The sequence below is a fragment of the Amblyomma americanum genome, chromosome 8, assembly GCF_052857255.1.
Source record: "Amblyomma americanum isolate KBUSLIRL-KWMA chromosome 8, ASM5285725v1, whole genome shotgun sequence".
In the NCBI taxonomy this organism is placed as follows: Eukaryota; Metazoa; Arthropoda; class Arachnida; order Ixodida; family Ixodidae; genus Amblyomma; species Amblyomma americanum.
The window spans coordinates 66853997-66876050 of NC_135504.1; the positions used below are offsets into that span (position 1 = coordinate 66853997).

The 22054-nt window shown below is 45.3% G+C and overlaps 1 protein-coding gene across 1 annotated transcript; it reads right to left on the bottom strand.

The window, feature by feature from the left end:
* Positions 1-2439: 2439 nt before the first annotated feature.
* On the bottom strand, positions 2440-21617 carry LOC144102457 (retinol dehydrogenase 13-like). The gene is made up of 6 exons (XM_077635724.1): positions 21419-21617; positions 20403-20639; positions 15675-15767; positions 11731-11910; positions 4947-5056; positions 2440-2607 (listed from the first exon to the last, which is right to left on the bottom strand). Exons 1-6 carry the CDS (start codon positions 21567-21569, stop codon positions 2440-2442), a joined length of 939 nt encoding a protein of 312 aa, XP_077491850.1. The 5' UTR covers positions 21570-21617.
* Positions 21618-22054: the final 437 nt, after the last annotated feature.

Here is a 22054-nt window from a genome sequence, read left to right on the forward strand (position 1 = left end):
CCCTTTGACCGAAGTCCGTAAATCCTGCAAGTTTTCCCCTTCGAATATTAGTAGAATTTTGCGGAGGCAGAAAAACCGCGGTACAACGTTTTTTTACCGTCTTAGGACGCTGCCACTATAGACGGAATTTTGGTTCTCGCGGTGATGACACTTTTATCTCTTGCAGGATTCTCATTAACGCTCTTTTTTTTAATGAAGCCGGAACAAATATCTTCAGCTGCCACTGAGAGGTGCACCGAGAGCTGCAATAGAATATTTTTTGCTACATATGCGGCTCAACTGTATTCAAACAACAGAAGCATAGAGAACAGTCAAAAATGGGTACAGGCGTCCACTATAGAGACACAGACAAGCTATATAATTCAGAAAGAGAGAATTCAGCCGGCTTTTAAGTCAGCTGACATGCTACACTGAAAAGGAAGGGATTCACTGTCAAGGGCGCCAGGAGGCACCACTGAAAGATTAAGATGTCAACCTTATACCTTCGACACAGTCTTTATGTGTTTCTTTCTATACTGTATTTAATACGACTTCATGTGGTGTTATTTATTTTTTAACTCAATTTCTGAAAAAAAAAATAAACGGAGGCAAGCGCTTCAATAGCTCGAATGCAAATGAAATTAATTAATCCGGCACAAATCCATCACACTAACAAAAAGATTGTCATTTAATGTACAAATTGCTGCACAGGGATTTAACCAATCAGCCGAAGAAGTGATCAGTGCCTCACGCCATCGGTAATTTATTTATTTGACCACTCTTTCAATCGATTAATCTTTTGCTTTATTGCTTTATTCATCAGAGAAATGAGCTTTTAAGCTCATTTCTCTGATGAATAAAGCAAACAAGCAGACCCTGCTGCACTACATTTGCGCACTATTTCCAGTCGACAAAGCAAAGGTATATAAACAGCGCAGTTCATGCCGTACGCAATTATAACACCGCCTAGTTCACTGCAAACACTTCAATTGCGGAAGAATTTCGCTCTATATACAAGCCTCTCCTTTTCACTCGCTCAACACGTCACGGTGAGTGCATAGGGTGCTCAACTGCTGAGCCTGAGGATGCGGGTTCGATTCCGGCCGCGCCGCCTAATGCCGATCGATGTGAAATGCATGGTGGCCGTATATTGTGCGATTTCAGTGGAAGTTAAGTAACTTCAGGCGGCCGAAATTAATGCACAGCCCTCCACTACGATGTCCCTCATATTCCGTGTGTCGCTTTTGGTTGTCAGGCCATTTATACCATGCAACATACCATTTTCCATCCCTCACTATCGCCTTAAGCTTTTAATGCAAAAAAAATCATTCATTTCCTGATAGCTCATGCTTATCAAATTGGAAGAGATGCTTCCACGAATACGCCACGGTGCTTTAGTCGTTGCGGCGCTCTAACGGTGACTCCAAGGTAGCGAGTTCGAATGGCGGCCGCGGTGACAGGATTGAAGATTAAAAGAAAACTCAAAGTCGTTGAAATTATTCCCAAGTCTGCAAAAACGGTGTGTCTATCATACCGTGTTCAGGAGTTTGGGGCAAAATTGTTGGAAATTCAAAAATTGTATGACACTGTTTCGAAAGACTGAAGTTATTGGTCCATTCTTCTGGTATCTAGCAAAATCTGTCTTTTAAACTGTTTCCATCGAGTGCATCGAACAATTAAGACTGCCACAGAAAACCAATAGGGAATGCTTTTGACGACAGCAAAAACTTTAACAGAAAAAAAATACACGACTGCCGCCAGTGTGATCTGCGAATATATTGATTCTTGTAGTGGAATCTTCTATTACATAAAAAAAAATTGAAACAATGGCTTTCAGGGGATCTGCGGATGTATTGTTTCCTGCCGTGAAACCTTCCATTATATGAAAAAATTGCTTTCATAAACAGTTTCGCGCTCAAAAATGCTTTTGTCCAGACTGCTGCGTGATTTCGTCATCTCCTAAAACTATTTTCTTACTTTACGCCACTCTGCATGTTTACTGCACCTTGTTTTCACCGCACATTTTAATGTTTAATTTTATTTACTACTACTTTGTTTGTCATATATTATTTTGTATTCTCTGGATTACCTTACGTTAATGTCACATCAAATTTGCTATTATTGTTATTTTCGTGCTCCTTTATGTTCGCATGCTTTTGCATGACCGCTTTACACCACTGTCTTTTCGCCCCTTTATGTAATGTCCCAGACGGGATCTTTAAGGGTACAATAAATGGTGATGATGATGATGAGGAATTGCTGTGTATGAGCCACACATACTGTGCTGTCACCATCTAACTGTGCCTTTAGCCCCTGCGCGCAAGTTGCCAGCGCCAACACGCTGGAAGTCAGTGTAGGAAGGTGTGAAGCACAACTTGAGTCGGCAAGCACCCGTCTGCAGTTCAATAAACCGAAGCGAAATGCCAATAAATCATCGGCGCACCACGATTTCAAGTTTGGTCAGGAGAACCCAGTCATACGCTGAGAGATCTCCCAAAGGGCGCGAGCGTCTTCTGGCTTCCCGGGTGCCTTGACGGGCTTGCAGTCGACGAACATCTGGCCGCTGACACCTTCCACGCCCTCCGAGACAGACAGGTGCACTGACGTCTGCGCTTCGTCCTCAACACTCTGTCCGAGGAGGAAAGAATAGTTAGCTCAACTCTCACAAACTTCCACATGTCATGAATGGCATGAAAACGTTCTAGTTGTCATGCATTTGTCATTAGGTGTCGCGCTTTCAGACTTAGCTAATCCTTTTCTTGCAGAAAAATAGAGGGTTTCACCAAAGACGTCCTGCAATTTTTAAAATATGCTTTTTCGAATTTTAGGAGTGCTTCTTCGCCAAAGCGTTGTCAGCAGTGCAGCGCACTAGAATATAGCTAAAGGGTACTAACTTGTAGGATAGTTAACTGATACTGAGTAGTAAACATTATAACTATTATTATTATTTTCTTCATTTACTGAAATGCGAGTAGCGTACCGTAAGCAGTATGCATCAGTGTTAGCAAATTTTGAAAATGCGGCTACCTTCGGCTCTGTGACTAACAAATTGTGCCTACATCGCGCCAAAACACATGCGCTTTCGGAAATCCTGTAGGCAAAGCAGCCCTTTAAGTACACGTAACTCGTAGAAGTAGCGAAAATTTGTTTGGCCACAGGGCCGAGGGTAAGTCCGTTCTTCAAAATCTAAAAACAGGTACGGATATTACTTACAGAGGGCTACACGTTTCTCAGTAAATAAGGATACTGACAGTAATAGCTACAAAGCTGACTATTAAATAATAGTTAACCAGCCTTGTAGTTAGCATGTCTTGGATCTGTTCTGATACGCTGCACTGCTGACAATTCTTTGACGGAAAAAGTTTTTTTAACCTAAAAAGTCTATTTTTAAAAACTGGAACATTTGTGAAGTGAAAAAAAGTTAATATACTGATTGCAAAGCGAAAGCAGCGACCGCTGTTCGAAACATACCCCCGTACACATTTTTGCTAAGCGGGGCTGCCGCGATAATGGTAACGCCCCACTTTGCTTACCAAATACGAACCCGAGAACATCATTACTTCTCAGGTGAAGTGATTCTAACCGGCACCGCAACGGGCATAACTTCTACTAAACTGAGTCTCACTGAAAGTGTTGCTACAGCGCTTTTGATCTAAGGGTGTCTAGAAATACAATATTATTCTTTCGAAAGATAATGCACTGGAGTTGAATAAGCGAGTCATTAATTTCTTTTTTCGTAAGACGTCTTGACAATACCATAAGGAACCTAAGAGGATTAATAATGCCGCCATTCGAGCTATAACCTCACCTCTATCCCCCCTCCGCCAGTTTAAATAAGTGCACCTGGATAAAGTTGGTGCCTGTATTCAGCCAACTATAATTTGTCGTCTTTGTTACGAAAGTTCCCAGCATTGGTGCATAAACAGAAATCTCCAAGGGTGCTGCAGCGTACAAGCGAATTTAAAGCAATTCATAAGCTAGAATGTTCAGCGTTGTATCCAACATGTGTGACCCGCAGTCACAACGCAGTGGTGTCCTGTCAGAGCACTTGTCTTTTTTTTTTTTCGCTGGAAATTTTTGCGTCGATATTGTGCCTAGACTGAAAGTGAAATGTTCTCCTCTTTAGGGAGAATTTTGGGAATTCGAAGAACTATGCAGAAAATTATTTCGACAACACCTATTTTCGACTAAAGATAGGGATAACCGTCGGAACAAGCCGCAAAGCAGGTCACAGAAGGCCACAGGTGTCATTGGCGGGCCTATTCGACACATCAACCCGAACTTTACTTTCTTATAACACCCATGGTTAAGTTGTCAACGTGTCTGACGAATCAAGCAATCCGGGAAGAGAATACGATGCTCATGTAGGCTGAGCTGTAAGTTCGAGAGCGATATGGGCGCTCATGCTATTAAACTAAGTGGTTGTTTTATTTTCTGTAATTGTTAAATACACTGCGACTGAATAAACCCTGGATGCATAACTTTTTATTCTGACACGTGGCCTTAGCTGGTGATAGCGGCCAAATTTTATCACGGGTCGAACCTGCTTGAAGCACGGGATGGAACACAAAGAAAGGAAACAGGAACATGCGCGATCAATACTACCTGGCAACTTAGTCCACTTTGATCTTCACGAATCCCGACAAACGACAGGCAGAAATTAAAACTAGTACAAAACAACGCGTAAAAAATAAAAGGAAACAGGAACATGCGCGATCAGTGCTACCTGTCAACTTAGTCCACTTTGATCCTCATGAATCCCGACAAACCGCCGGCAGAAATGAAAATTAGTACAAAATAATGCGTAAAAAAAATAAAGCAATTTCCAATCTGCTACAAGGGAAATCATACGAAAGAAGTGAATTTGGGCCTAAGTTTGATATTTTTTTTATTACTAGCAAAAAAACCACCGACACAACAGACATGTAGAAAATCTCACTTCGTTGAAATTTCACTTTGATGCTGACCTTTTCGAAGATGTGTATGATGAAGTTTATCAACCTTGTGTAGAGATCATCATACCGATCCGCAAAACGTGATTTGACGATTCCTGGATGGCAGCAGTTTACCGTTACTCCTGCAGCAGAAAAAGAGGGAAATGAACAAAACGACATCAGTGTTTCTTTACTGTACAGTCGAAGCAAGTCATCTCTCAGAAGAAAAGCTTGGCCTCGGCTAGTTGGTTTATCCTTAACTTAAAGGCAGAGCAAACAAAACATGGACGAAAACACTTTTGCGTGTTTCTCCATATCCTTATTCGCGACCTTTACGTTAAAAATCGGCTAAGCTGCTTTCCACTTATGATGGCGGATAGCAAGTTCAGGGACACATTTATGCGTCCTGGTAGATTTGTATATAATTACATTGTGCGTTGGCAATGCGAAGCTCTTAGAAGCTGTTGATGCCTTTACATGATTTGATGTTATTTTCGGTCGGGCGACGTCACGCCTCCCCGTCGCGTGGTGTGTGACGTTATTGACGTGCTGCCTCCTCGAACATTCAGCGATTTTTATGAGAACGACTCTGCTGATTTCTTCTTATTCAAAAATGAGGCTTATGTTCTTATATTTGCTTACTGGGACAAAACGTTGCGCTTGTCATCTTGTAAGGGCTAAACTGTTCCGAAAAGTCCCCCTTTTTGCGAATACCATTGGGTAATAGAACTCTACATACATCTGTCGTTGAATACCGGACGTTTCTACGTTATAAATGTAAGTGGTGGCACTCATGGCGTAGCTTCTCTTAAGAGGACAGCGCCGCTGGCGGCCAATCGATGAAATAAATATATTGTATAGCTTATAGCAATAGAAGTGTTCCTTTCCAAATAATGTAAGACATTCGGCTAGTTTTGTGCAGGTGTATACGCGACATCTTTAAAAACCAAGATTTAGTTCAACATGGAACCTTAAGACAACGGACAAGTGGATTTTGGTCCAATGTTCATTTATATATTTAATCATGCTCCACCTAAGGAGTAGCAGATATCTAATAAAGGAGTAATTACTAATTAGCATAGAAACGCAAAGCCACAGGTCCACAAAGGAACGCTGTATAGCTTCCACAAAACTTCGTAGTTGAAGAAAAATTTGTCCTGGTCCAGGGTTCGATTCGGGAACACCGCCTCACCGGCAGTTGCTCTACGTACTGATGTAAATGGAACAGATAGCAAATTTTACTGCAATAGCAAAAAGATTTACAACTACGAAGTTTCTGCGTAAGCTACATTGCTTTCCTTTCTAGAAAGAAGGGAAAACCTGAGTGGATGCTAACAATTGAATTGTAAGGATTACAATCTTTTCTTTTGGGACGGAAAGCCTACTGTACAAGGTTCCAGTTTTCACGACTGCTTCGCTAAAAACACCGAAGACGACTTTCACGTGCAATGGCTTGATTAGTGAGTAAATTTTACGCATTCTTAAGGGTGAGAAGCGTGGCAAGGGAATGCGTTAGCGATTTCACATCTGAAGAAGCGAGAAATAAAAAAAAATTGACGGTGGTTTAGCTCCGGTTAAACCTGGAGTTACTGTTACGATATAGCTACAGCTGGCCGAGTGCAACTTGATCACGTGACCAATCACGTGACGAACCACGTGATCAGCCACGGCGCCGCGCCGTCGGCAGCTGGTCCGCACCACGTGACCAACCACGTGACAGCGTGGCGGCGCCGCCACTCTGAAGGCTCGAAATGCTACCGTAATGTAGCTATCGCTACGAAATAAACGGGGCTACAAAAGTCAGCTAGCAATTGAAGTTTTGTATAGCGCATCGGCTATTAGCGTTCGTTCGTGCAATACCTTTAGGACACACAGACGTGCGCTCTGTCGGCCAGTGTCAGTGTGGTGTTTTGGACAAATCAGGAACTCTGGCGCCATCTAGCAACGACTCAGAGCTCTTAAATTCAGTAATGTGTGATTTGCCAGACGTCGGTTTGTTTAATGATTAAAGATAACAATGCAGGAAAACTGCTCGCAGTGACCTTGTCGTCATAAACACGGCAGGCCGTTGTACACAATGAAAACTTGCTGCTGACAAGCCGGCTAGTCGGTGGTCAAGTGATATTGTTAGAGAGTTGGCCGGGTGTACGTGACTCGCCGATTTACGCATGTCAGTCTTTCCGAGAATAATTTATTCGAAAAAACGGGGGATCCCAAAGGTGCTTCGGCTCAGTTCACAGCAGCAGGCACTATGAAGATTTCTATGTAAGGGATGGGCTTATTTCAACTTCCAGAAACTGCAGAGCGAACTACGGCAGCGTGTGTCATGACAGTGTTGACGAATTTTCTCAACTTATCAGCTCGGGGCGCTTGCGTTATCAGCACAAAAAACCTTACAGTCCGTACCGTAAAATAAACAGATGTGGCCACTGATTGCTTCAAATTTCACGGCGGTCTGGACAGAAGCGGCTAGAGCGGACATTAGCTTAGGGCGTTACAGGGAAGAACTTAAGTAATTTTCAAAAATAGGATTTTTGAGATAAAAAAAAATGGCTTTTGCGGCATGGTATTGGCAAGTTTGGGGGGCACCAGAAAACCCGGTGAATAATTTTGACTTGTAAAGTGGTGAAGTAATTTTCAAAAATTAACTTTTTAACTGTTAGAGTTAGGCGCCTGGTTGAAGTTAGAGATTTTTATCCGGTCGTTAGTAACCTTCATATCAGTTTCTAGAATTTCGGAAACGCGATTACCTTCTCCGCTGTGGCTCGACAAATTTTGGCTACATGCCCTTTCGAAAGCATGCTGGCAAAGCAACCCCTCCAGTGCACTTAACTAATCGAAATAGCCCATTTTTGTCGAGCCACAGCGGCAATAATATTAATAATAATTGTTTGTTTGGGAAAGAAATGGCGCAGTATCTGTCTCATATATCTTTGGACACCTGAACCGCGCCGTAAGGGAAGGGATAAAGGAGGGAGTGAAAGAAGAAAGGAAGAATAGGTGCCGTAGTGGAGGGCTCCGGAATAATTTCGACCACCTGAGGATCTTTAACGTGCACTGACATCGCACAGCACACGGGCGCCTTAGCGTTTTTCCTCCATAAAAACGCAGTCGCCGCGGTCGGGTTCGAACCCGGGAACTCCGGATCAGTAGTCGAGCGCCCTAACCATTGAGCCACCGCGGCGGGGCCACAGCGGCAAGGGTAAACTTGTTTTCGAGATTATACAAACTGGTATCGCGGCTACTAACGACCGGCTACAGATCTCTAATTGCAACCACGCGCCTAACTCTAAGAGTTTAAAAATTAATTATTAAAAATTAGTCATCGAGCTTACTAGTTAGGATGATTCACTGGTTTTCTGTTGTGCGCCAACGCTGGCAGTGCCATGGCACAAAAGCGGTATTTTTACCTCAGAAATGCTGTTTTTAAAAATTACTTAAAATAGTCCCTTTAACACCCCGTATAATTTTTGGTTGCTCGTTCTTTCGATGTGCGTGCCATTTCCATACTTCATCTACAATTTTGCAACCAATATATTTTTAAAACCAACATGTAAAATAGCCGGCTTTAAATGATCCTGCGCGAGTGAGTCAATGACTCTTAACCGAGAGAAAAGCGAAATATATAGGGAAAACAGAGCACGGATGTTCGCATATTTTACCCTATTTGTCGACTCTCGTCACGGAGACGAAATCAGTGACGAACACAACAAAATCGTTATAAGAAGTTCACGCTGTTTACGCACGAACAATATTTTCGCGCAAAATATGCATATCACACATAAGACGCATGCTGTTATTACTTAAACACATATCTGGCTCACAGTGCACTGACAGCAATTCTTAGGGAAATCTATAGAGTTGATAAGTAGGATGAACAAAATATATAGCGTCTATACACTGCGATCAAAGGAAATAAATGCAGGGAGCGAGTGGTATTAGTTAAGAATAAGAGTTCTTCGCACAAGTAAAGGGAACAACCTCGAACATTGACTTCTCAGCACATAGCGATAAATGTTCTTAAAATAAAGTTGCGGCCGCATGAGCTGTAAATAAGAACATCAAGCGCAGTCTACGAAAAACGCGCCACATATTTTACCGCATGATGAGTTTATAATGCTCCACTTTAAAAGACTACTCAAGACTGGGGAAGATATTCAGTTAATGAGTTTCAAGGAAGAACCGAAGGGCATTACTGATAATTTTATTTTATTTTTTAACCCTTTACTGCCCACTGTCACAAATTCACGATATACCGTTCTACGCCGTGTATTCATTTCTACACGAGCCCTGGTTACAAATTTTTATCTCAGTGTCATATCAGCAGCCAGCGCTTACCGGTCAAGATGTTTAGAGTGACCCCGAGCAAGTTGTATTCAGGTTAAGAGAGTGCAAATATGGGATTTTAACAGAGCGTATAAAATTTCCTCGTTTCCCATTTTCTTTCAAATGTTGTGGGAAAAATAGCAATGCATTCGGCGGATAAAAAGTATTTAACTGCCTCTGGCCCTTCAAGTTGGTTCGAGTCCTTCGATTTTATCTTGTAGGGAACTTTGACTAGCTGCAAAAAATGGACAACACAGTTATTTCTGCTAATTAGCGACATATTAATTTCTCGACTTTAAGCAGTAGCAAAAATATTTAATACGGGCAATTGAACGTAGGTATATTCGCAATCATATTGTGTAAATGAGGATTTTTATACATTATTTAGGAATTCTGGTATTTTGGGGTTAAGGCTTCACATCCGAGTATACTCTTTTAATGCTGAGAATTTTTATTTTTTTTCGCGAGTTTATATCTCAAACGTGTCGATAAGAATAGCAAGAAAAACACCACTGCCGACATTAGAACCTCTGTACTTTCAAGGGGCAATACATGTTGCAGTCATCAGATAGCCTTGCTCTACAAACGTGCCGCGCTATATCTGCCCCCCCCCCCCCCGCCCCCCTCATATACTTTTCGAAGCAGTCTCACGCCGTTCGAATTTCCCTGATAGAACCAGTGTCAGGAAGTCTGAATAACAAACACGCGCGGCGTCACCTTCTCCCTACGCCAGAGGAAGGCACCGTTTTTCTTTTCTCTTTCATTCACTCTTTTTGCCCCCACGCGCATTAATCTCGCTATCTCTTAATCTCCCTTCTATATTTATTCTCATTTCATGTGGCTTTTTTATTACCGCGGCTTGCGAGTTGTTGGAACGAAGCACTCTGAAACGCTAAACGAACAAAACATCTTACGACGTAATTATATGCGAAATGCGGCGACTCTGCAGAGGCAGAAGAGAAGAGGGAATGAAGGAGAGGAGAGCACATTACCTCGCTTTCCCTCGCCCTTAAGAGCGCTGTTGTTTGGACCTTGAATAGTAGCTTAGTGACCTTCAATCATCGCTAGGCTTAGCTGATGTGGCTGCATCTTGCAATGCGAACGCGTCATCCTTAGCGGAACATGCCGCGTTTTTCTAAGCCGGCGCGGCTTTCTTCCGTGTAAGGCTTACGTCTCCATCTGAGCACAACACGTAAGCTTCAAGGTACTCCGACAGACCTTTATGCTGAGCCGTTGGACTAACGTGATTCTTAGCACACCGTGCATAACCTTGCTGTTTTTTTTCGTTTTACTTTTCTTGATGACAGCGTGGCGAAAGTACTGTTTTCGTATTCTCGTTGTCAAGCTTCATCATCATTTCCTGTGACTATTACAGCCTTTCATTACGCCTTTCTACAAATCAGACGGCGGGGAAAAGGTTAAAAAATTGCGGGACGACCAGATATGTTAAGTAACGTAGGTTTCCGGTGTTGTTGGTTCTACATATCAGATTTTCAACGTTTCTCTGCAAGAATACACAAAGGGAAGACGGCGGTTACATGCGCTTGTGCTCATAGTACTCTCTTCTCGCGTTCAATCTTGCAGCGCCTTGTTTAAAATTTAGCGTGAAGAGACAGCATACCCTGCAACATACGTCACTGAACATTTCTCACCGGCCAGTAATTTTTTAATTCATCATCACTTTTTGATTTTTAGAAAGCCGTCATGCTGTTTTCTTATTTCACGTGCTTAACTTAACACCGGTTTCTGACGGCTGTTGAAAGCCATAAAAACATTGTATTATGGCTCTGGCACCAAGAGTCGTGCTGAAAGAGGGGGGGGGGGGGGGGGGGGACAAGAACTGCTTTCGACTCTGCTATTTCTTTTGCGACTATCACAGAATAGCTGCTTAAAATTCTCAGCATTGTATTGAGCGGGTTGGTTAAATTTTTACTCAGCCAATTCGTTGGATGACTTCCGAGCGCTATAGCTATATTGAATCAAGCTGGCGATCATAAAAGATTGAAAAGAATAAATATAATGAACAATCGTTACAAAGTCGGACAAAACGGTTCATATTAGATCAGCGTGCTTACAAAAACTTGTCAGTATGGAGTAGATTTGAAATGAGAAAGTAGTTATTTGTCATTAGGACACTGTTACGTGTCTAGACCTTTATACCAAAACTTCTTTCAGTTGGTGTAAACAATATAGACTAACACCGTTTTAGCTTAGAGTTGTTGGTGAATTTAGCCTTGAAATGCGTTTGCTATACGTCCTGTTTAGCTTAGTTGGTATAGGGACTGCCCCAAAAAGGCAGTGGCAAGGGAACCAATCTCCTGACCAGGACAATTTTTCTTTAACTAAAATGTTTCTGCACATATATCCGCTGTGGCCGTATGTCTTTTGTTTGAGGGAATGCTAAAAATTAATTACTTATTTAATCTGAAATGAAACACTGTGTGGGAGATAGTACACAGTGAACTGCATGCGTTATAAACAATGAACTTACCACTTCCAGCAATCCGGCGTGCTAGCTCCATCGTGAACAGCATACAGAAGAGCTTTGCGCTGGCGTACACCTGATTCCGGCTGTACCGCTTGAAGCTGATGTCGTCATCCAATGCTCTGATCCAGTGCGCTAAGGAGCCTACGTTGATGACACGGCTTGGCGCACTCTTCTTCAGAAGCCCTAGGAATGTGTGCGAGCAATTGGGAATGCAATACCTATCCTGCGAATCGTGTCTGAAATATTCACGACGCTGAGTGATGACCCGCTACGTAGGCGGCAAGAGAGTTGCTTCCGCTAGCTGTACCTTGCCTCAGTGTGTGATCCACAGAAACCAAATACCCTTCTTGTATGCTGATATAGTGCCTGATAAGTGGTTTCCGAAAGTGTAAGGAAGTTCTTGGCATTCTTTTTCAATTTATGCAATGAATTTTCTTTCCGTCAAAGAGTGATTTGGTTTTTAAAGCGCTTTCTTACGTGACGAGATTTCCAAGTCCTATTCTTTGCTGTACTTACAAGAAACAATGACGATGCCTAACCTGCCCTTAGTAGTAGATGCGATAGGGTTAGAGATACCTTCCGCTCAAGTACTCCTCCTCTTCCGTAGATTCATATATCGTGGGCAGTCCTCCTAGCACCATTGACACAGCAGCGGTTAAGAGATGTGCCACTGCCCAAGCAGGAGGCTGTTTCAAACACAGCTACCGGTGGGTCTCTTGAGACCCAGGTTACTCTTCCATAGCTCCTGTAATGTTCATTTTTGTTCATCTATTTTTGGGGCCCTCTCTATCACTCGACCGATGATCTCACCCACAGTATCATTTTGTGGAAGCGGCAAATGCATTGATTTTATTTGTATTAATTTTATTGCCACCTGTCATGGTGTGTAGGCTGTTACCTGCCAACGGCGGCAGGTGGGCCATTTGTTTTTTCGTGACACGCACGGAGGGACGGACATCGGCTTTTCTCCAGTACAGGACCCCTTATGCTCTCGTACTCATATGTATAGGCCCACATTAAAGTGGACAGAAAATGTTAACTTCGATGGTTGCGGTTTTTCTGTGGAAAAAGCCAGGCCTGATGCAAGTGCCCGGACAAGCACGTTAAGAACTTCCGAAGAGCGCACTGCGCATGCGTCGACAATAAGCTCAGCGTCGTCAGAAAGCGCCGGCATGTAATTATGCCCGTTCGCGTGATGTCTATACTTTTAGGCAGGCTTGGAAAGAGCGGAGAAGGCTGGTTAAGTTGAATGCATGAAATGGTGCACAATTTTTTCCCGTTCTCGAGACAAGCTAAGCTTGTTAAATTTGTGGGGTTGACTTGGGGAGATAAGTACGTTCTCCCCACTCAATCGCGGCTGACACGGTTGAACGCCGCCCGGACCCCACCCCGTGATCGCGTACGCTACCGAGCGCTCGCCGACCATGGCGGGCCTTGCTCTGGGGAACAAAGGAAAGACACACTGGCTGACACAAACAGGCATTTATTGCTGCAGCAACAATAACGCCAGCTAGCAATAAGGTACGCTAATGAATCGAGGTCGTCCGACTCACCAGCAAAGTTCCGAGCGAATGTTCGCCCGCGCTAGGGCAAGGGATATATACTCCGAAGGCCGGACGGGACGAGTACGGGAGCCTGTCTCCCCGTCGCTTCCTCGCCCCGCCGGCGAAGAGCGGAGCCGCGGGCGACACGTCCGCCCGCGCCGAAGATCCCAGCCCCAAGCCCCCCTGCCCCCTCTCCCGCGCGTGGGCTTTGGCAGTCTCCGCGCAGCGATGCTGGCGTCCTCCCCTGCCAGTTAAGGTAACTCACAAGGGAATGCGCTCAGCCTCGAGGTGAGACCGCCGCTGCACGGGGCCTCGCGGGAAAGCAAACTCAGGGGGCTGTAGGGCAGGTCCCCACATCCCCCCAACCTTAAATAGACCCACGCGCCTGAAGGTACATGCTGTGGAGGAGTCTCCTGGTCTTCATGTCCTTGAGGCACGTCTTGCAGCGGAGGTCACGCCGACAGCGTCCACGCAGACTTCCGCGGTATTCCGAAGGCGGCATGAAGGTCTCCGCTGGGACGACTCGTATGGCCCGCGGACTACCGTGTCCGCAGGCCCGCGAATCGAAGGCCGATGGGAAAACTGCAGGCCAGGATCCTGCAGTGGTCGCCAGGGCAGCAGCAGCCGGAGGTGACTGCTGACTGGTCTCGCCACAGCTGCCCCGGATGGATGCGGCGAACAGAATACAGGCCGCTCCGTTGCAGCAGGTGGCAGCGAGACGATGTGCACCGGTCAGCAAGCCTGGGTGGCTCCACCGGATGTGCAAATTGCCGAAACGCTCTCGGCGTGCCTTTAACGTAGGTCACGGGAGGGGAAACGGCATCCGCAGGGGCCTCGTGGCACAATGCCTAACTCGCTAGCAAAACGTGACGGCGGCTGTGCAAACGCAAAGTTCGAGTCAACAAAGCCCTTTCTTGAGTTGAACGAGACTGCTCAGTTCGTGCGAGGTTACAAAAAAAAACGGGCGGGCAGCAAAGTACGCCCCCTCTCAACGACACGGTCCGGTGGCCGTGTCTCTTTTAACGTGGTGCAGGCAGCTCCGAAGGGCCTCAGGCCTAACTACCACTCCGACAACGACCGTGACCACAACAAAGACCCGAAAGGGGTTATGTGCGCGCGGCCGCGAGGAGACGTCAGCTTTGTGGGGTGGTCCTACCCCGCTCACTGCACAAAGCAGCTTCTGAGCGGTCGGCGCCCACCGTATCGGACGGTGTCGGAGTGCCCGGTGCCGAGCTGCAATACCAGCGAGCTCGTAGCGGCACCCGTGGCCCCAGGCCACCCTGCTCCCGGAGCCGCGACTCCCAGAGTCGAAAAAGAGACAGTAGAGAAAATATATACAGAAACTCGGACCACCCACGCGGCTTCCGTACTCACTCGCTTCGGGCTCGGCGACTCCGCGGGCGCTAGGCCTCGCGCTCCCTCGATGCGGACCAAGTGATTCTTGCGAAGAATCTCCAGGGGAAAAAATGTGCTGAGCATGTCGAAAAGTTCAAACATGCTGCAGCGATATACACCTCGCACTCAAGAAAGCATGCCGCAGGTCCTAGCGATCAAAATTCACTCTAGGCCTAGCACTTGTCAAGTCCGGACAATGAGCGTTCCTCGAACCGAACCGACAGTCGTCCAATGTTCCAAGAGCAGGCCCCACGTTGGGCGCCAGATGTGGGGTTGACTTGGAGAGTTAAGTACGTTCTCCCCACTCAATCGCGGCTGACACGGTTCAACGCCGCCCGGACAATAATAATAATAATAATTGGTTTTGGGGGAAAGGAAATGGCGCAGTATCTGTCTCATATATCGTTGCACACCTGAACCGCGCCGTAAGGGAAGGGATAAAGGAGGGAGTGAAAGAAGAAAGGACCCCACCCCGTGATCGCGTACGCTACCGAGCGCTCGCCGACCACGGCGGGCCTTGCTCTGGGGGAACAAAGGAACGACACACTGGCTGACACAAACAGGCATTTATTGCTACAGCAACAATAACGCCAGCTAGCGATAAGGTATGCTAATGAATCGAGGTCGTCCGACTCACCAGCAAAGTTCCGAGCGAATGTTCGCCCGCGCTAGGGCAAGGGATATATACTCCGAAGGCCGGACGGGACGAGTACGGGAGCCTGTCTCCCCGTCGCTTCCTCGCCCCGCCGGCGAAGAGCGGAGCCGCGGGTGACACGTCCGCCCGCGCCGACGATCCCAGCCCCAAGCCCCCCTGCCCCCTCTCCTGCTCGCGGGCTTTGGCAGTCTCCGCGCAGCGATGCTGGCGCCCTCCCCTGCCAGTTAAGGTAACTCACAAGGGAATGCGCTCAGCCTCGAGGTGAGACGGCCGCTGCACGGTGCCTCGCGGGAAAGCAAACTCAGGGGGCTGCAGGGCAGGTCTCCAGAAATTTGATATGTTTTTGAACTCACCGAGCAGAAGGTTCGTCAGTAGAAAGTGACCCAAATAGTTTGACTGAAACGTCTCCTCAAATCCATCTTCAGTCTCTGTTATTTGCGGAGGAGCTGAGAAAAAATAGTTTTAATTTATCGTGGTAGCCTCGCCTATTATATACAGCAAGCCAGTAGCTGATATTTCTAACATTCTTAATATTGAAGAATACTAAGAACCAATTATTTCTTGTCTAGTCCCCATGAATATTTATTACGCACTTTATCAAAGTTTTTTATAATGTGGAGAAGCCTCTCCCGTTTTATTTATTTATTTATTTGTCAATACTGCCAACCCCTGTTTCTGGTATTTTTACAGGAGTGGGTTCTGGTGGCAGGCAAACTGTCGGCCAGCCATAAACACTATTTTCCAGTATGAAAAAAGTACAGTGAAGATTATGGGGACAATAATAATAGGCATTGGAAAAAGCAGAAACAAAGATAACCCATAAGTAATCATCACCTTTTCCTTACATAATCACGAGAAGTACAAGTAAATGTATGGAATATACAAATACATGGAAATACAAATGCATGGAAAAGCAAATACACGTAAAACAGCAAAAATGTTAGAAAAAAATAAAAATTACAGTTTCTTTCCTGACAACACACTTTTGCCAGCTAGCGCCAAAAATTTCTCAGTACTTCGTTGTATAATCACTGATTCATCAAGGCAGTTCCACTCGCGCACAGCTCGCGGAAAAAAGAACATAAAGGTATTATTGGCACAGAAATATTCTTGTATGGTAAGTTACTTTTTGTGACGCGTTTCTCTGGAAGTGTTCAGAGTAATGTATTTAGCAGAATCAACTTTAAGTTTGTTGTGTAAAATCGTGTACAGAAACTTCAGCCGGTGAAGCGTCGCACGACAAGCTAGCGTGTCAATACAAGCTAGCGTGATAGCACATTACAGATAATAGGCGCCGTTCAATTCCATAGTATCGCCGCCTGGCGCGTTGCTCCTTCTTGAAAATGATCTATAAGCTGTCTATAGACTTCTTATAGACTTTATTAGCTTCCGCTTGATCTTGCCTTTTCTCAATTCTTATTCTCTACACTGGCTATAGAAAAAATGCACAAAAAGATTATGGGCATAAACCCATAGACTCTGTATAAACTGTATGTAGGACTTGGGTTGCCTATAGACAAATAAAAATTATTTGTCCATAAAAGTCTATGGACTTTACAGACAAAACTGTATGGGCATTTATAAACTCTAAAAAATTTTTCGTAAGCGTTGTAACCATCCCATGATGGAAACCTTGCAGTGTATTCCTTTCGCTGGAGCATGTGCCTAGGTCGACGTTCCTCAACGTCTACTAAACTTTCAAGGCCGTAGTCCTGGGTCCGTTACTTCACTACATTAAAGAGGGCGCCGGCTGCCCAGCACGTAATCTAAAAACACGAAATAAGTAGAAAGGGAATAAGGTGTCTCCTAGACCACTCCTTGTACAAGGCAGGTATTCTGTACAAGTCCTGGTATAGATTTCAACCACTTTTATAGGGAATAGTCATGGTTCGCAACGGAAACAAATGATGCGAACTTCTAGCAGCTACGAAGATTTTAACGGAGGTTTCAACCTCACCTGTTTGCTAACCTCAGGAAATCCGGTTCCGCGTTGAAAATTATCTACCCATTGCCAATTGCATCAAGTTACTATGCTTTGCAGTAGGAATATACCTCTGTTTCGAAGAGTAAGTCAGCCGCCGTGGTGGCTGAGTGGTTATGACGCTCGGCTGCTGGCCCGAAAGACGAGGGTTCGATCCTGGCCGCGGTGGTCGAATTCTAGAGGCCCGTGTACTGTGCGATGTCAGTGCGCGTTAAAGAACCCCAGGTGCTCCAAATTTCCGGAGCCCTTCAGTACGGCGTCCCTCATAGCCTGAGTCGTTTTGGGACGTTAAACCCCTATGGATCATGAGCCAAGAGTAAGTATTTAGTATATTTAGTGATCAGAATCTACCTCGGAGCCTGCAACAGCATACCTTGCCCCTAGAAGGGAGGGCTCTATAGTACAGCATTCCCGGTTTTCACTTCCATATTGGTGTATTCGTGTTTAGAGCGCGGGGGCAAGAATGAAAAGTGCGCGCGAATTCGTGAACTCAAGATCGCCATGTAGCTCTGACGCGGATGAATTTGTGAATGTGGCTTTGGCGGTAGCTCGATTCTTGTCTCACTCACCTGCCACTGTCAACCCTGTCATATGCATATCACGTGACCAGTGGGAGCACTTCGGCCTTCAATTGGAGTCGATATTGCGTGCACGTGTCTCCACCTCGTGACGACATTGAACGAATAATACGGCCCTAAATGTTTAGTCGCTATCTTTGCTGTTTCTCTATTCCTTCTTTCACTGCATCTTTCATTCCTCCCGTCACACACTGGTTCGGGTGTCCATCGAGAGTAAGGCAATTGATGCGCCCTTTCCTTTCCTGGAAACCAGGTTCAATGCGAATTCATTCCATGGCTCATTGACACGAAAACTCTGCGTCGTCCTAAATGTTGCGATGTTTTCCACATTATTTATTTCTACATAGTGTATATTACCCGCTACCCCTATCCTTTCTCACTGTCACTCCCCTTTTTCTTTCCCTCTGCCTCTCCTTTTATTCCCGCTAGTCGCAGCTCAGGTGCTTAGTGTTTCGAAAGCTCGCAACATTATTCCTTCCATTGTTACTTTATTAACAAATAGCCGATAACAACAACACAACGGAGCCTGCGGTTGGTCGAAAAGGTGCGACGTTAACTATTAATAGTGAGAACTGGTACTTACAACTGCACCAATTAAGAAAAGTAGAATTAGGGTAAAATTAGAATAGAATTTCAACAGAATTGTAATACAATCGGAATAGAATTATAATGCGATTTGAAATAGAATTGGAATGTTTTAGCATCATTCATATCAAAGATTCTTAAGTACAGCCCTTTAATATTTCTTATCTTATTTTGCAAGGAACATAAGCCGTCTCGCACACTGAAGGTACGACTTGCTCGAACAATCTCGTCACACGACTTCACTCAACCAACGGAAACCAATATCCTCGATCGGCTCACTTAATAGTTGGTTATGGTGATCTTCGAAGAGCCCCTTAATGTTCAATGTAGTACAGGATTCCACCTTTAAAGCCAAGCATCAATAGCGTTGTAAGAACATATTGTGGAACTCGTGCCTTAATTCTATTTGGTATACTGTTCGGGAAAGACCGAGAAACTATCGCTTCTTGGAAAGGTCCCTCACATGACTGATTACTTTCCAAGAGGAAGTATACATTCTTTTTCTAAAAAGCTTTTTATTTTTAGGCAAAGGGTTCGTCTGCATCTGCAGTTGTGTGCTGAACGCATTACGTTAACGCTTCATTAAGATATGTATACTTAGTAGCATAATTATGAAAACCCCTGAGAGATGCTTTATACGAGGTTTGTATTAAGGTCGGCACTGCTACGGCAAGTTGGAGAATGAGCTTTTAAAATTTATTTCAGAAATTTCTGCATACCACCTCTGAACAATGAAAAGTGATTCCGGGATAAATACCAGCGAAATAACGTGGCTTGTAGCACCAGGTTAAGCTTGCGCTGCAAGCGAGCCTATCCTGATCAGGCATTCCCTGGATGAGGGCGGTCTCTTATGAATAAGCTGTACAGTGTCAGCGACGCAAAGTCATATGCAATGCACTGCAGTTGTTACTTCCGGAGGGCAATATCTCACCTATTTCCTTATTTCGTTTTTCGCTTGTTTTGAGGTGATATAGCATTTCTACTATCTATCCTGCCATTGCATATACTTTGGTTCATGCTGCTTTATTTTACTGCGATTCTTCCTTGTGTCCACGATACATGCCGCCCATGGGTTTTAATTTTTTTCATAACACAACATTTTGCGCCCACCTTAATGCCCTTGCTATGAATTTCCACCGAAGGCACATTATGGATCTTTTTTTTCCTAACTCACATGTGATTATTAATTCCATTTTCGCTTGAGTATATTTTCTTCTGTCCCCCAGCATTTTACTGGATTTGTTTAACCCTCTGATAATTATGGTGTGCTAGGCGATTTTCACCTTTTTTCATTCCTTTTAAGTTTTTGCCTTTCAAAGAACGACCCCAAAATGAGGAAAATTTGCAGGCGACACTTAAGCTCCACCTGAAGGGTGTCATGCGATTGCGTTAATGGGTTAATACCGATATACGCGGAATTGGTCATTCTCTACTCAGCATTCATAAATCCCTGGGAGTCTTCATCCAAATCCTGGCGCATTGGTGCACCGGTTAAGCAGTGCGCCACTACCCCGCGATGGCAGGAGCAGCCACCGATGGAACTTGCGCGACCCAGGGTGCTCTTCCCGAACAACATCTCGCGACCAATCATTGGGCTAACTGCCGCACCTGCTATGGCAGTCAGTTTTCTCAAATTGCAGTGGGCAGGGTGGTGGGAAGGTGATGTGGCCACAAGGTCACGTGACCTAGGTGTCCCGTCTAGGACACCTAGGTAGCTTCTCCAGAGATTTTTAGCTCACAACGCTGACGACGCTGACGCCGGATTTTCTGCACAACGGGAGCCATAACGCTATCGCGTTAGACTGATAGAGATCCTGCATCGAGTTTGTTCCGATCCTTCATTCGAAAATGGCAAATCTAGAGGAACGTTTTATAGGCATCGGGATGCTTGAATTACTGATGCAGCTGCAAGGTTAACAATCAGCTCACGTGCTCACCCATGCCGCCGGCGTTGTTGATGAGCACGTCCAGGCGCTGTTCGCGGTCCACTATCTTCTGTGCGAATTGCTTGATCGACTTGAAAGAGCACAGGTCGAGCGGCATGCAGCCAGGCCGCAGACCGGTCTCCCACGCAATTTCATCGGCCGCCAGATGAGCGTTGTCAAGGTCCCTGCACGCCATGATGACGCGGGCGTTGCGACGGCATAACTCTTTGGCCGTCTCTTTGCCGATTCCTGCGAATAACCGCAGCGTGAGTTGGTGGGGTACTAGCGGCTTGCAGAAGTGGCGTCATTACAGAACCATGATAGCTTCGCGTTCGTCATATTCAGTATAAATCAAGAGTGCCACGCAAGGCATCTAAAGAAAAGGTAAATAACAGAACAATGGAAACAACAATGGATAGAAAAAGTTAGATGTAGCGTTAAGGGACCGGAAGCGGGCAGAGTGGGTGAGGGAACAATTTATTAATGACATCACAGTCGAAATCAAGAGGAAGAAATGGGCTTGGGCAGGGCATGTAATGCGAAGGCAAGATAACCGCTGGTCCTTAAGCGGAAGGGAGTGGATTCCTAGAGAAGGCAAGCGTAGCAGGGGGCGGCAGAACGTTAGGTGGGCGGATGAGATTAAGAGGTCTGCAGGGATAGGGTGGGCGCTGCTGGCAAAGGACCGGGTTATTTGGAGAGACATGGGAGAGTGCTTTGCCCTGCAGTGGGTATAGTCGGGTTGATGATGATGATGAAGACTAGCATTGAGAATGTAGGGGATTTCACTGACTTTCTCACCGGCTAGTCAGCGGTTCCTGAGATTCGTTTCTACATTTCTGGCGTGCAGCCTCTCAATTTCACGTTCGCCCCGTAAGAATGGTAATTCAATTTTTCAGGAAATTCCCCCTCCACCTAGTCGGCCTCACTAACAATTGCAATATATTTTCAAATACTGCAGGCAATGATTCACGTAAAATGCTTAAAGATAACAGTGAGGCAATTTCGAATAAAGGAAACAAAAGCGTTACCTGTGTTAGCTCCCGTGATGACAACCGTTTTCCCGGACATGTCTGGTGTTGATTTGCACCTGCCTACGGTTAGCACGCTGAACAACTTCACAAGCACCACGAGCACAACCAGTGTCAGCACCAGGCACTCCAGAAATGACGCTGGCCACATGATATCTCGTTGGCATGTTCCTGGAAACTGTTCCTTCAGAGCCGTCACAGCTCAGTCAGGGGTAGGAGTTTGCTCAGTCAATCACTGAGCATTTCAGCGATGCTTAATGGAGGCGCCTCGTTTTTATGCGTCATTGTGAAAGGCTGTGAAGGAAAGGAGAAAATATTAAATGTGAAAAATAAACGTAACAGAGCAATAACGATCGAAAAAAACGCAGAGGCAGGCAAGGTGCAGGCAGGGTTATCAAAGTGGTCTGACTTCAAGTCTCACTGGGCAAAGACAGTCATTTGCATATCGCCCTGCATACGCGGTGTGCGAATGACCGGCTCAGAGAACGCGCTATATTTTGAAATGGGGTAGGAGCACTAACCATGGCACTCTATTGTAGGCAATGGGGATTCCGTTCGTTCTGCCTTCGATAACAGCTTGTTTTGTTCAAAATATCTAACATATATTTTGCGCGAGAAGTATTGGAGTCTAATACG